The sequence below is a fragment of the Chlamydomonas reinhardtii genome, chromosome 11 (genome assembly GCF_000002595.2).
Source record: "Chlamydomonas reinhardtii strain CC-503 cw92 mt+ chromosome 11, whole genome shotgun sequence".
Classification (NCBI taxonomy): Eukaryota; Viridiplantae; Chlorophyta; class Chlorophyceae; order Chlamydomonadales; family Chlamydomonadaceae; genus Chlamydomonas; species Chlamydomonas reinhardtii.
The window spans coordinates 3,173,286-3,187,617 of NC_057014.1; the positions used below are offsets into that span (position 1 = coordinate 3,173,286).

The following is a 14,332-nucleotide window of genomic DNA, read 5'->3' on the forward strand; positions in this document are numbered from 1 at the left end:
GTGTATGTGCACCGCCTGTGCATGTCTGCGTCCTCACTCAACTCTGTGCGTGTGGACCCAACACGACATACAGGGACAGGTTGTTGCGTCGAGGGTGCCAACAGGGTGCAATGCATGTAGGAAAGGTGGCACCGCAAGAGAGGAGCAAGGGAACTGGGGGAGTGGGGAAAGGGGCATGGGGCACGGCGAAGGGGCATGGGGTGGCTTACGTACCAACAGGGCCGCAGCCCGGAGCAGGCGGCACCTGAATACCCGCCGCTGCCCCCACGCCTCCGCCCTCATGATGCGTGCATCGTTTAATCTGTTTATGAGTAACGCTATGAGACTCCTGGATCAGGATAAGGAGCAAGTATGTAGGCCAGGACGGGGCACCCAATCAACCAGCCGGTGGTTGCAACCTCCAGTGTGATCGGCATGTCGGCATGTGTTTCTTGTGGGCATGCACGCTGATAACGATGGGACCCGATGACCGGGGACATATAGGGCCCACTCACCGGTCGTACGGCACGCACTTGGCTCTGCTGCTTCAGGTGCAGACTGCAGAGTCCTCCCTACTTCGGCACCTCGTCAAGCAGCCGTACGTGCAGCCAAGCCTACGTAGAGGCCAAGCCGCCAAGGCCATGCATTAGTCTCCAGCTGCGACCAGTCAAGCCTAGGCCTCTCCTAGTACGTACCGGTAGTGGCGATTATTAGCAGCAGGGCGCTGTCAGCGGCCGGGCAGGTGGCGGGCAAACATGCACAAGTGACGCAGCAGGTGCAGTCGGTGATGGTGGGGGTGGAACGCGCGGGAGAGGGAGAAATATAGGAGCAGGAGAGGCGCCCTCGCGCAGTACCCTTGTCGCCCTTAGCTTGGGTTCAAGGGCCAGGGGCGATGTGAGGAGAGGGAGCGTGCTGTGTACCGTATGTGTGTGCTTTCGGGGTTGGAGGCGGGGCAGAAAGGAATTTACGTGCGAGCATGGTGCGTGGCGGACGAGACACCCCGGATGCGGCAGGCAGACGGTAAAACAGTAGCTGGTTCTGGTCGCGAGCTGGAGCCGAAGCCGGCACCGTGCTGGCAATCCTGAGTACACAGCATGTAAGGATGCTGTGTGTCGTGCGTCGACGTATGCGGCTGAACGTGAACAATGGGACACTGGGACTGGGGCCGCATTACCCATAGACTATGGCTTGTATGGGTGCCATGCACCTTTCTGGGTCGGGCTGTCCCTTCTTGTAATGTCGCATTCATAACTCCTCAGCACCTATCGTTGCGGCGCAACTATCGATGGCAGACCCGCAGTACGCAACGCTTTCAGCAGTGTTGAACAACCCCTGTGAACAAGCGCACGCTCGCGCACTCGCACGCTCGCGCAGTCCTAGTAATCAAGATTCGCGCCGATATATATATATGCACACGAATGAACAGCACGGCGGGACGACCCCACTAGGCACTTGGCCGTCCCCATCCTGCGCGCACTTTATTGTCAGGTGCATGGCATCCGCGGCCACAAAAGGCTTCATGCAAACTCTCAGCAGTCTTAGACACGCAAATTAACCCAATGCGGGAATGTCCAACACCATCAATACAATTGGGGTGTCCGTTAGTCACAGTATACGAGTCAATCAAACGCTCGGCATGTGTGATGCCCATCTTGGCATGGGCATAAGACTCGGATGCTCACCGGCATGGCAGCAAACAAGTGACACCCCTGTGCGCACGTGCGTACGGCGTCAATGTAGACTCATTGCTCAAAATTAATTCTTCCTCACTGTACTCACTTCCACTTCCGCATGCTGACACCTTGAATTATTTACGGTATTGATCACTCAGTGGAGGTATGGTTCACGTAAAGCCTTGCAATATTGTAATTCATGCATGTGCAAGCTGTCAGCGAGAGACATTGCTGTCCTCTATTTACACGTTGTCGTAGCCCCCAACACTGCGGCGCCGCGCCCGCCGCGCCATGAAACCACCCGGACCAGCAGGTGCACCCGAAGGCGCACCAGCACGTGCCGGGCTGGCAGTGACGCTGGTAGGCCGCTGCATTCCCGCCCCCACCCCAGCTGCGGCCGCTGCGTGATCAGCTCCGGCTGCACGCATGCAAGGACTGGCGACTGCGACCGCGGGCAGCGGCGCCGAGTCCAGCGCCACCGCCCCCGCCCCCAGCAAGGCCGCGCTGCCGTCAGAGGACCACCTTGCTCCTTCGCTGGCGCCGTCGTGTGTCAGCTGCTGCACGCGGCGATGGGCGGCGCGGCCGCCTCCGCCACCGGCTGCGCGGTCGCCGCGCACAGCCAGCAGCGACTCAAGCCGCGTCATGACGCGTTGCACGCCCTGCGCCCGGGGTCGCAGCCAGAAGGAGTATCAGGACCATGATGCAGCATTCAATTATGAAAGGAAACACAGTGCAACTAGCATGACTTGTCACATGATTACTACACACGCCCGTGCATCAGCCCAGCATTTGTGACCTCCTCGCTCCCGAGTATCCATCCAACTCACCAGCTCTCCACTGCCCAGGCCCGCCGCGCCCAGCTGTGCCAGCAGCTGCTGATGCAGTGCCGCGCCGGTGGCTGAGGCGTGCCGCATGCGAGCAACCGCCGCCAGCTCCGCCGCCGCCGCGCCGCCTGCAGCAAGCGAGCCGGCAGCGCCAGTGACAGAGCCCTGCCGCAGGCGACGGATCGCCGCTGGCAGCGCAGGTGAAGCGACCGCAACGGTGACGATGGCGGTGCTGGACACACCGGTGGCGGCAACTCCGGGCGTCGACATGCGCATCTGTGGGTGGCGCGGCGAGCGGCCGCCACTGGTAGCGCCTGGGCCGCCACTGGTAGCGCCTGGGCCGCGGGGGGGTGGCAGGCGGTGGGCGGCAGTGATGCTGGCGTGCCGCAGCGCTGCCAGGGTAAAGGAGCCATCTGAAGGACTGCCCGCGCCGCTGCCTGCGCCCACGGAGCCACGAGAGAGCAACGGGGCGTCTGCCATCGCGTCCCAGCGCCGTCGCAGCGCACGGCGGATGCCCCAGCCGCGACGCAGCGGCGGCACGGCCGCTGCGGCCTGCTGCTGCTGCTGTTGCGCCCATGCAGCGCCGCCCGCAACAGCTGCACTGGCTGCCTCCTCCTCCCCTTCGTCCTCCTGCTCCTCTGATGACTCGGCCTCGCTAAGGCCAAAGTCCTCCACCAGGAGCGGCACCCCATCAGCCGGCGTGACCGCAGCGACGGCCGCGGTCGCGGCGGCAGGTGCGGGTGCTGGTGAGGCATGCGCCATGGCTGCAGCAGCAGCAGCAGCAGCCGCTGCAGCTGCTGCTGCCGCCGCTCCGGTCGCAGGCGAGCCGTACACGGGCGTTTGCACCAGCTCCATCTCCGCTGAGCCCCCCAGCCGGGGCCAGCCGGCCGCCTGCAGGCGCCACGCAGGAGACTGCTGGGCCTTGTGTGGGAATGCCGGCGTGACCACCTCCTCGCCCTCCTGCACCGCCGCCACGGGCGCAAACACGCCGAGTGCCCGAGCTCGTGCAAACAGTGCCGCCCTGCGCGCCGGCGAGGCCTCCTGCAGCTGGGCCAGCAGCTGGGCCAGCAGTGCCACGTGCGTCGCCTGTGCCGCCGCCACCGCCCGCTGCTGTGCCGCCATATTCCCAGCCGCAACTAGCAACGACGTCACCAGCGCCAGCGCCCGCTGCGTCTGGGAGCTGACGCCCGCTGCTGCTGCTACATCACCTGAGGCTGCTGTTGCTGCTGCTGCTGCGGTGGCCGCTGCGGCCGGCGCTGCTACGGTTGAGTGCACGACACGCGCATCTGGTGCAGCTGCAGGTGCCGCCAAGGGAACATCAGTCATGGGAACTGGTGGGTAGGCGTATGGCCCAGGCTGTGCCATCTGGGCTGGAGGCGTGTGCGGCGTGTGCGGCTGCGCAGGCAGCTGCAAACCACCCATCGCCAACACCTCATGCGCGGCCATTACGCCCGGTGGCGACGCAAGCGCCGACGACACAGGTGTGAGCTGCTGTGGGCACGCCGCCGCAGCGCCTTCGGCCGTCACCGCAGGACATTGCGACTGCGCCGAGGGCGCCGGGAAGGGACGCCGGCACGACGGCGGCGGGGCCGGCGTTGGCGGCGTGGACGGCTTGGGCTCCAGAGCCCGCGCCGCCATGCCGTCACTGCCGTCTTCTGGGGCTGCGGCCCGTGCAGAGCAAGGTGCAGCGGCCGCCACGTGGGGTGCCGTCGCTGCCTGCTGGGCTGCACCTGCTGCGTTGGCCGCGGCGCCAGTCCCACCGCTGCCGCTACCGCTACCGCCACCGCTGCCGCGAGCGCGGGCCGCAGCTGCGGTGCCGCTGTCGGGATGTGGCGAGCTGCGGCCCTTGCGCAGCAGCAGCCGGCCCAGCAGCCCTCTGGCGGTGGGCGACCGCCGCGCCGCCGGCTCTTCTGCCCCCATGTCCAGTGCGGAGCGGCGCCGCGGGCTGGCTGCGACTTCGTCCTCGAGCACCATGCGCACCTCCGGCAACCCGGCCGATAGAGAGGACGTAGAGGACGTAGCGGTGCCAACCAGAGCCGAGTGGCGGGGAGCCGCTGCGCCCGCTGCATGCGGAGACCCAGCCGCGCCAGCAGTGCCAGCAGCAACGATGGCGGAACCCGCTGCGCCGCCGTCAAAGCGCCAGCCGAGGGCTGCTGCGGCACTTGGCATCCAGAGCGAGGCCACGGACGGCGGCGGCGCGGGATCCAAGACCAGAGTATCCCATCCCACCAGGGGCGAAGCAGCAGCAGCCTTGCCGCCCGCGCTGCGCGGAGCACCAGCTGCGGGGCTGCCGCTGGCGCCCGCCTGCTGCTGATCGCCTGTGTCCGTGCGCCAATGGCCGCGCAGCCCTGACGCAGCGGTGGCGGCGGCGGCAGCGGAGGCCGCACCCCGGCGCCACACGCTGCCATGTCGAGGCTGGGCATTGCCACGGCCGCCGCCGGGGCGATCCTGTGCGCCCCTGCCTTCCTGCTCTGTGCCGCTGTCGGCACTGCTGGCCGGGTGGTTTTGGTGGGGGCTGTGCAGGGCGGAGCCCAACATGCGCGGCCGCGCGCCGGCGCTGATGTGAGGCGGCGCCGCCGTGGCGCCGGCGGGTGCCGCTATTGCCGCCGCTTTTGGCGACGGAGGGAACCCACGGCCGGTGGCCGAGTCTGACAGCATCATGGACACGACCGGCAGGGGTCTGCTGAGGAGGCGTCCAGCGGAGGAAGACCCTTCCCTGTGGAGGGCGGGGTGCGTCGTCGCCACTGGACGTGCAGGCGCCGCCACTGCCCCCGCATCTGCAGCTGCTGTGGCCGCCGTTTTCCTGCTGTCGGTGTGGTCGGAGGAGGGCGGAGGGCGCTCAGCTACAGCCGCCTCCACGGCCGCCGGCCTATGCACGGTGACAGACGCTGCAGCTGCAGCGGTCGTGGCTGCGGTCAGGTATATCAAGCCGCTGTTGGGCCCCTCCGACACGGACTCAGTAAGGTGAGCCAAGTGCGCCGCGCCGCCGCTGTCTGCGCCCACGACGGCGCCGCTCGTGGAGGCGGCGTCCGAGGCGTGCGAATGGGAGTCTGTGGTGGTGGTGATCGCGGCAGGGTGCAGGCTGTAGTGCAGCAGTGCTGTGGGCGTGACCGGTCGGTGCTGCGTTGTGGAAGAGCCGTGGCTGTCACCGCTCACATGCGAAGATGCCTCTGCTGCCGACTTTGCTGGTTGCTGGCTGGTTGTGACGGCTGCTTGAATGCTTGCCAGGGTTGCGGATGCCGCTGCCGCAGTTGCAGTACCAGGTACGCGCCTGCTGCTGCCTCGGCTGCTGGCGCTGGTAGCACTGACGGCCGCATCCGCGACGTCGCCCAGGGCGATGGTTTCCGCCGGAGATGCTGCAGCCGCGGGCTCGGGAGCGGCAGCAGAGACTACGACTGCTCCTCCTGCTCCTCCCGCAGTTACAGCCGTCGCGGCTGCGGCTGCTGCGTCTTGTGCGGCATTGGGTGGCACTGCCGCTGCAGTAGCCGCAGCCGCAGCTGCAACCGCACCGACATCGCCAGGCAGGAGCGCCTTCTCCCGCGGCCGGCTGGAGCGGCTGGAGCGGCCCGCGGACTCGGCGCTCTGTGCCGGCGCCATACCGTATCGCCGGGCCATCCTGGGGTGCGGCAGTGGATTGTGACATTCTCATCAGACAGTACAAGAGACAGCGCCAACGGGATGAACGTCACAGCAATCCCAGATCATCTGAGCATGGCACTACCATAGCAACGCACCTCTTGACGCTCGCAGCCAGCGCCAACGCGATTGTGTCCGCCATCTTGCCCCCGCCCCCGTCATGAGCGTCAGATGCCGGCACGACGGCCGCCGGCAAGGCGAGACTGCCGCGGCGGGAGGCAGCCACAGCTGAATCGCCTTCACCTTCTTCCGGCACGGTAGGCACACCCGCTGCCACGCTGGCACCGGCGGCCTCCGTCGCGGCGGCGGCCGCGGCTCCGGCTGCTGGGCCGGACAGTGCGGGGCAGCGTGAGTCCTGACCGGACTGGGGCTCCTGCAACTGCAGCTGAGTGGTGCCGCGTCGCAGCACACCGCGGGCGGCGGTAACGTGGGCGGCGGGTGCCGCACCTCCTCCGACCGCACCCAGCAGAGCTCCCTCCAGCATCTGCCAGAGGGTGACGGTGACAGGGCGAAACGGGGCGGCCTAGCCGTGTGAGCTAATGTAGGGTGTTGCATCCGACCCAATCCTGCAGTAGCTAACAACACGCCCTTGCGCGGTTGCTCCTTGTTTTGCATCTCGATCACCATACCTCATCACCACGACACCACCCAGTAACGCACCTGTACAGACAGCTTCTTGGAGTCCTGCGAAGTCAGGGCCTTGTGCAGCAGGCTGCGAGAGCTGGCGGCCGCGCCCCAGGACGAAGACACCCGCACGCGCGGGTTGCCGCCGCCTCCGCCGCCAGCGCCGCCTTCATCGTCGGGGTCAACGTCACTTGGGCCTGCCGGCTTCAGTTGTGCGGACTGCAGCGAGCGAAGACGGGCTTGCAGAGCCTGCAACGAAGATAGCAACACACCGCTTGACGCATCGTCCAGCGTTTGGTTGCTGGACATTGCCAGCTGCTCGCACTAGCCATGCCCACGTCGTCCCGCGTATGTATGTCAGTCCTGCATATAGCAGCCAGCCGCGCACCTTCAAGGTGTCAGTCACCAGTCGGGCCCTGCGCTCGCGCTTCTTGTTGAGGTGCCGCAGCAGCGCCAGCATGGCGGCACTGGAGGGCGCCCCGTGCAGCCGCTGCAGACCCGAGTGCAGCAGCAGGCGCAGGTCCTGGGGCACACCCGGCGCGCCGCTGGATGGGGTGGGGCAGACCGCAGGGATGGGACAGAGGGACACGTGTCAAGAGCCTGGTTGCCAAAACAAGACGGGCACGGCGTGGAGGTCGTGTGCCGCTGCCGCCGCCTGAAGCTAGATAGGTGACCCCATCCAAATATTTCTTTTGCGACATTCCGAAGCACCTCCCAGCGGCCACTCACTGGTTGGACCAAGACAGGATGTAGAAGTTCTGTACGCGGCAAGGGTAACAGGAATGGGAAAAGGATCGTGATGCCCAGGGTGAAAGAAGCGGAGTGAAAGCCAAAACCCTCAGGCCTCTGCCGCCATCTATTTGCTGATGCAGGGAGGCGGTGGAGCGGTTGTTGAGCAGGTTGTGCAGCGGGGTTAAAACAGGGCAGGTGTAGGGCTTAGCCATTGCCAGTGCAAGAAGCGGAGAGGAAGCCAAAAAGCAAACACCTCGGGTCCCTCCTGCCACAATGCTTAGCCTCCACACACCGCTCCCCACTCCTGTCCCTCTCGCTCGTCCCGCCGACCTACCCAGCTGAGCACCGCCAGCACCATGTTGAACACCAGCTGCACGAAATGCCTGCGCACATGCCCGGATGGAGGTAGAGGCACACGGTAAGGCACAAGGAAAGGAAATAAGGGGGGTGGGAATCACCAAGCCTGAAGGTTCATCCTCTCCACAGTTCATGCTATGTGCATCTTCCGCGTGACTCACGGCATGATCATGACGATGAGGTATCCGACGGCCGACTCGGGCGCCGACGTCTCCATACGGTGCTGCGAGTCAATGATGTTCTGTGTGCGGGTGCAAGTGCGGCGTGGTGGTACGGCATGATTGGTGAGTTGGCGCGAGGCGCGGGGTCCACTGGGGAAACGCTGGACTGGTCAGAGTTCGTACGTCGGTCCCCTCCTGAGTCCTGACATGGCGCGGCCCCATCCAGACTCGTCACCATCACAGCCCTGTCGTGAGCGCAGCAGTGCGCTCAGCCACCCCGGCCGCCCCCCCACCCACCTGCAGGCTCTGCTGGGAGTCGGTTGAGATGGAGCCCTGCTGCACGCTGATGTCCAGCATCAGGTTGAGAGCCTCCGGCACCCCAGACACAGACTAACAGCCATAACCACAATAGCGACAGGCGGCGGGGGGAGGAGGGCGGCGGGAGGAGGGCGGCAAGAGTGAGTACTGAACAAGGTAGGCGAAGTGGAACACCGGGTATGTACATCAGGGTCCGACAGCAGCAGGGGACACCCGAGTGCTCCTCCCTGCAATTGCATTCCTCCTCGAACGCACCCTCTCCTCCCCCCCCCCACCCGCCCTCATTCCGCTCACCTGCACCCTGGGCCCGAACACGACCAACATGGACATGGCCAACATGACCAGGATGATGATCAGTACCAGCAGCACGTGCGCCAGCTCCTGTGATCAGGGTAAGAAAGGAAACGCGTTGCATGATCGGTAGTGCATGTTCGGGCGTGCGGTGGCCGTGTCCGGGCGCATACAAGTAGCACTATGTCAACCATTGCATAATGAGTCAAAGTGCATTTGGATTGAAAACATCCAGAGATGGGTGTGGGCGGGGCGTGCCCACCTGCGCGCTGACGAGCAGCGTTCCGGAGATGACGGACAGCCGCGGCTGGAAGGCCACATGCGACATCCAGCGAATGAGCAGGCACACCAGCACCGCGCCCTGGGCGTTCGAGTGCGGCGTTGCGGCAGCAGGAGGGGCAGTAGGCAGGAAGGTTGAGAGGCGCGGCGGGTAGGGCAGGCCGGTGTATGAGCACACGCACCCGGATCCAGCTGTGCACGCCCAAACGGACCGCCTCCCCTCACGCACGCACGCACCTGCAGAAAGCCGTAGGCCACCTGGACCTGCCGCATACGCTCCGCGCGATCCACCATGCCGGCCGTGGCCTCCAGGCCCGACGTGTCAGGTGGCAACACCCACCGCCCCTCCTCGCCCGGACCCGGAAGCGACCAGCCGCCATTATAGCTGCTACTGCCGTTAGCGGTGCCGGTGCCGATGCCGAGCACGCTTGCGTTGGATAGCAGGGCATTGAGCAGGAGCGAGGTGGTGGACAGGCCGGTGATGGCGGTGCTGCTGCTGCTACCGTCAGTGCCTGCGGCGACTGCGGCCGCGGCCGCCGCGGCTGCAGCTGCGGCGGCGGGTGTGTCGGGCTCGAGGCGTTTGAGCATAAAATAGTTGGCGGGCGCAAAGTCCTGGGCGTCATACACGTCCAACCTGCGGGCGGGCGTGAACACATGGCGAAACACAACAGCGAGTCTAGCAAGGCAGAGGAAGAAGCCAGTAGGCCATAGGGAAGCCAGGAGCTGCCATGGGCTGCTGTACTTAAGGCTGCATTCAGGGAGCCTTGTTTCTGCCGAGGTAGGAATGGTGCACACGCGCCCGCCCACCTCTCTGCGAAGTTGGAGGTGTCGCTGAGCCGCAGTGCGTAGATCCAGTACAGCACCTGCGCCGCCAGCATGAGGCCGGCGGTGGCGCACTCGAACACCACCCAGCCCGCAGACACAATGGCCACACGCGCCGTGGACGGCAGCGACGTGTCAGTCAGCTCGGCGGCCCGCCACTCCGCCATCTGTGTGCAACACACACGAACGAACACACACGCAAGTGTGCATGACACAGGTGCAGGCACACAGAAAGGGTGTCAGCATGCACGTGTTTGTGTGAGGCCTGTGCCCATGCGGTCCTTTAAGCAGTAGCCAAACCCAGGCAGCAGCTTTTGATTGTGCCTTCGGCTGCTGCCTGTTCTCAGTAGTCATACCCGCAAACCCGTGCCCACGCAACGCCTGCGCACCCCACAGTGACAAAGCTGCCGGCACTCACGTGTGGCGGCAGGCCAGGGTGTGTGCCGGACGCGGGGTCGGGCCCCTTGGTCATGGCCCGGTGGCCTCGCAGGCTGGCCACCAGGTCCGTGACCGCCAGCACACAGTAAAGCGCCACCAGCGCCGCCAGTGCGCTGTCGGAACCCAGGTGTCGTGCGTCCAGAGTCTTGGCTGACGCCGCCTCAACCTCGCCACCTGGAGGCGGCTGGGCACCCGGCGGGGCAGTGGCGTCCGCTGGAGCGGATGCATTGCGGCCTGCAGCTGAGCCACTGCTACTGCTGCTACTGCCGATGGCGGACGCGCCCCAGGCCAGCAACTGCTTGTAGTAGCTGATGGTGGGCAGGGCGGTGATGGCGGCAGTGCCCCTGATTCGGCCATCGCCGCGCCAGTCCAGGTCAAGGCGCAGGTAGCCTAGCAGGTCCAGCCGCGAGTTGTGGGTGAGCAGGTGCGCGGACAGAGTGTTGGTGTGGGAGGAGGACAGGTAGGAGCCGTCGCGCAGGTAGGCCAGGATCTGTACACACGTCATGAACATGCAGTATCATGGAAACGCGTGGGCCGGGAGGGATGTAATGTTGGTAAAGAGCCTGTTCTGCATCACGGACAGACCACCAAGCAGTATCAATTTAGTGCGTGATAAAGGTCACACGCGATCCAAGCCTGCGGGACGCACCTGTTGAGCCCGCAGCTCGCCGACGCGCGTGTCGATCACTAGCGGGTAGCCGGGCGGGAAGCCATGCAGCGGCGTGTGGAAAAAGCCGAACGGTGAGCCGCCCAGTCCCAGCTGCGCCTCCCGCGCCCCCACGACCGCAGCCGCAGCAGCCGGAGCCGCGCCCGCCGCTGCAACAGCAGCTGCAGAGCCATTGGCGCCAATTGGCACACGGCCGCTGAGGCTGCTGCTGGCGAAGCTGCGGAGGCGTGCGGATCCGTTGTAGTACGAATTCACCGACAGGGCGGGCTTGTACAGCCGTGACAGAGGGCTGAACACGGGATCCGCGCCGATACCGCCCAGCGCGTCGTAATCCACGTCCTGGATCCGACCATCGCAGGATGCGGTGATGGATCGGAACTTGGATTCGCATTCCGTGCCAGTTCTGGCGTACGCATTGGATCCAGTGGATACCATGTGGCTGGATGCGCGGCGCGTCTGGTGCAGCAGCAGTCCGACCAGTACGTGGTTTCCCCCGCGGTCGCCCACCACTCGAGTGATGTTGCTGTATTGCGCACGACGCGTTTCGTACATTGGCTGAGTCACGATGTAACCGTCAAAGCGGTTGACGCCGCGTGCGCCCATGCCAGTGGTCTCGCTGATGCCAGCCCCGCCTGCGCTGCTGCTGCCGGTGCCTCCAGCGCCAGCACTGCTGCCACCACCACTGCTTCCGCCGCTGCCACTGCCACCACCACTGCCAGGGGCACCGCCGGCATCACCAGCGGCGCCGGCCAGTCGGTACACTGCGCCGTTCCCCGCCCGGCCCGCCAGGCAGGTGAGGAAGTTGGACAGCTCAGCGCTGACCGCCGCCACGTCAGACTGCGCGGATTCCGCATCTGCTGGATCCAATGCGGAAGGGGCCCCGGGAGAGTCGAACAGGCTGCCGTACGACGCGGCCACCCCGGCGGCGGTCAGGTTGGCGGACCGCCCGGAGAGCTGCACCTCCAACAACGCCGCTTCCAGCACGCTGCCGGCGGCAGCCGCCACGTCCAGGTTCCCAAGCTGCGAGGGCAGGGGGCAGTTGTGGGGGCGTCAGCAGTGTGTTGCCATCGCTGCAGATGCAACCGTCCCTTCTGGCCCATGGCCAACCTATGATGTATTGCCGCGGCATCGCGCACAGGCAGCGCGCTGCGCGCGCATCCACAACGTGCCCATATCTGCAGACCTGCAGGATACACACCTGCAACCCTGTCTGTGCATGGACCGACACATGGGACGCCCACATGCGCGCACGTGAGCACACATGCACACGCACACACTGTCTTTGCGCAACGTTTTCCTTGTGCTCTTTAACACATGCACGCGCACACTGACGCCGCACCTGCAGCCTCAGTGTCTCCTCCAGCAGCGCCAGCACCCGATCCAGCCGCCCCTGCAGCGATGCACTGCTGGCGTCGACGTCGGCCCGCAGCGCACCCAGCGCCGCCGCCAGCGCTGCGTCGGTGGTGGCGTCGCGCGGCTCGATGGCGGCGGCGACCACACTCATTGCGTCCATGGCACCGGCAGCCGCCGCCGCCGCCGCGTTGGCGTCGGCCACGGCGCCGGCCAGGGTGGCAAGCAGCAGGCTCGTGCCAGCTATGGGCGGTGTGAGGCAGGCGGCTGTTGGAGGCGATAGCGAGGCCAGCGCACCGACGCCGTCAGTCAGGGACGTTTCAGTCGAGCTGTTGAGGGCCGGTACAGTGGTTGGAATGGAGGCCGCGGCGGTACATGGCGATGCATCAGTGAGTATGCGACGGTGGAGCCCTCCCGCGTGCGCCTGCTCCAGCCCCAAGGCCAGGTGCTGCGCCGTGCGGTGCAACACGTCGTGGGCGGCCGCCAGCTCATCAATCGCCAGCCGGTGCGCGTGTGCGAGGCGGCGGTGCTGGTGTTGGGCAACTGGGTCAACGCTGGCAGGGTGGTGAAGAAGCGGATGCCAAGAGGACGGAATGCTGGCGTGCGCGCCAGCGGCATCATCGTTCGGGATGATAGTGGTAATCGCCGCCCGAGACATGGCGCTGCGTCGCCGCGCACCAGTGCTGTAAGTGGTGTTGGAGAGCCGTGTGATGCAAGCGTAAGAGTTGGCGTAGGTGGAAGGGTCAGTGCGGTGGAATGGGCACAAACGTAGGTTCCCCAAAAGACACGGTAGGAGGACCAGTGCGTGCCGAAGCACGCGTGAGCAAAAGGCAGGCTAGGAGTAAGGACAGAAACGCACGCACGCCCTAAGGGATGGGTCCGAGTTCCCAACACCGCATTCGCACTATAATGCAGTAAGGCAAGGCTCTCACGACGCGTTTCGACCGTGCCAAGGGTCTCATCAGGTGAGTTCTGCAAAAGCGTGCAAGTGCAAGTTCCCATCCCCGAAGCCCGTTGGGTAGCAAGCCGTCTACCCAAACCCAAGCCCAACCCAGCCCCTGGTCCTTAGTCATGTGCGTATGAACGGTGACGCGTCAGAACTTACGCTGCGTAGTTCGGAGTTGATGTTGCTTGAGCTGGGGGCTCGGTGGACTTGGGCGTTGGCCTGAGGCACGTACGGGTGCGAGAGAAGGGCGGGCAGCGTGTCAGATTGGCAGCGGGGTGAGGCGAGAGTACCGGTGCGGTGTCAAGTCTGGTGACTGGCATGTAGCGCAGCGCGCGTAAAGCATAAATCAATATGGAGCTATCGATGCGTGTGCGCTCGCTTGTGTGCATAATTACCAGCGAAGTGAGTAGGTCGTAGGGGAATCAGGGCATCCGCAAGCGCGCCAGCTCGATACGAGTTCCCAGCAAATACTATGTTGCATGCATAGGCTTGAATTTGCAGGAGATCATGTTTGCGGTGGCCGTCGGGCAGGAGGGAGGAAGAATTGCTTTAGGCATCGCCGAAGCATCCTAAGCCAAAGTGCAGCGTGGAGCGAGGCAGAGTACTTCATCGAAGCTTTGAATGCAAGTTGTAGGGAAGCGGAAGCGGTGCAGGGTTAAGTACCGGTCAGGACGGGGGAAGGCGCAATTTGAGTACGGCGCATGCAGCGTGGAATTGCGGGGGGGTTTCGGGCTGTCGAGCATTTGAATCTCCGCGGTGGATTCCGCTGGTTTGGCGAAGTGGGTCGGTTGGTTGCGGCGCTCACCTGTTCTTGGATGTAAGAGTTCCTTGGCTGCTGCTGCTGCTGCTGCTGCTGCTACGCTACCCCACCATAGCGCAGAAAATCCCGGTGCATTAAGCCAGTAAGGCGCAGTTACCATTACCCCAAGGTAGCTGGTGCTGCTGCCTTACGGCACAGCACCGCACCACTTTGGGAGCATACGGTATCGTTGTTAGTAAGGCGTAAAAAACGGAGGGAGACGTGTACAGCATATGTTTACGTGTGAACGTGTGACAACGTGGCTGGCAGGGGATGTGCCAACCGTGTTGTCGAGTAACGGAGAGGGTCTGGGTCTGTTGAGGGGCAGTGCGGAGTACAGTCGGTAGGCGCGCAGTGGGAAGCCCTGGGTAGGCGGCATTCCCGCGGTGGGTGTGGCAATGAAGCAACACACCATGGTCACCGTGTGCCGGCGGTG

The 14,332-nt window shown here is 65.0% G+C and overlaps 1 protein-coding gene across 1 annotated transcript; it reads right to left on the bottom strand.

Moving 5' to 3' along the window:
- Positions 1-1,138: 1,138 nt before the first annotated feature.
- Positions 1,139-14,080, bottom strand: CHLRE_11g479383v5 (uncharacterized protein). Its single transcript, XM_043067699.1, has 18 exons — positions 13,903-14,080; positions 13,257-13,316; positions 12,141-12,834; positions 10,784-11,821; positions 10,115-10,624; positions 9,682-9,863; positions 9,112-9,508; positions 8,858-8,956; positions 8,599-8,685; positions 8,284-8,376; positions 7,987-8,066; positions 7,803-7,851; positions 7,466-7,494; positions 7,125-7,281; positions 6,773-6,985; positions 6,211-6,596; positions 2,480-6,092; positions 1,139-2,311 (listed from the first exon to the last, which is right to left on the bottom strand). Exons 3-18 carry the CDS (start codon positions 12,807-12,809, stop codon positions 1,895-1,897), a joined length of 8,019 nt encoding a protein of 2,672 aa, XP_042919704.1. The 5' UTR covers positions 12,810-12,834; positions 13,257-13,316; positions 13,903-14,080; the 3' UTR covers positions 1,139-1,894.
- Between the last annotated feature and the right edge of the window lie 252 nt (positions 14,081-14,332).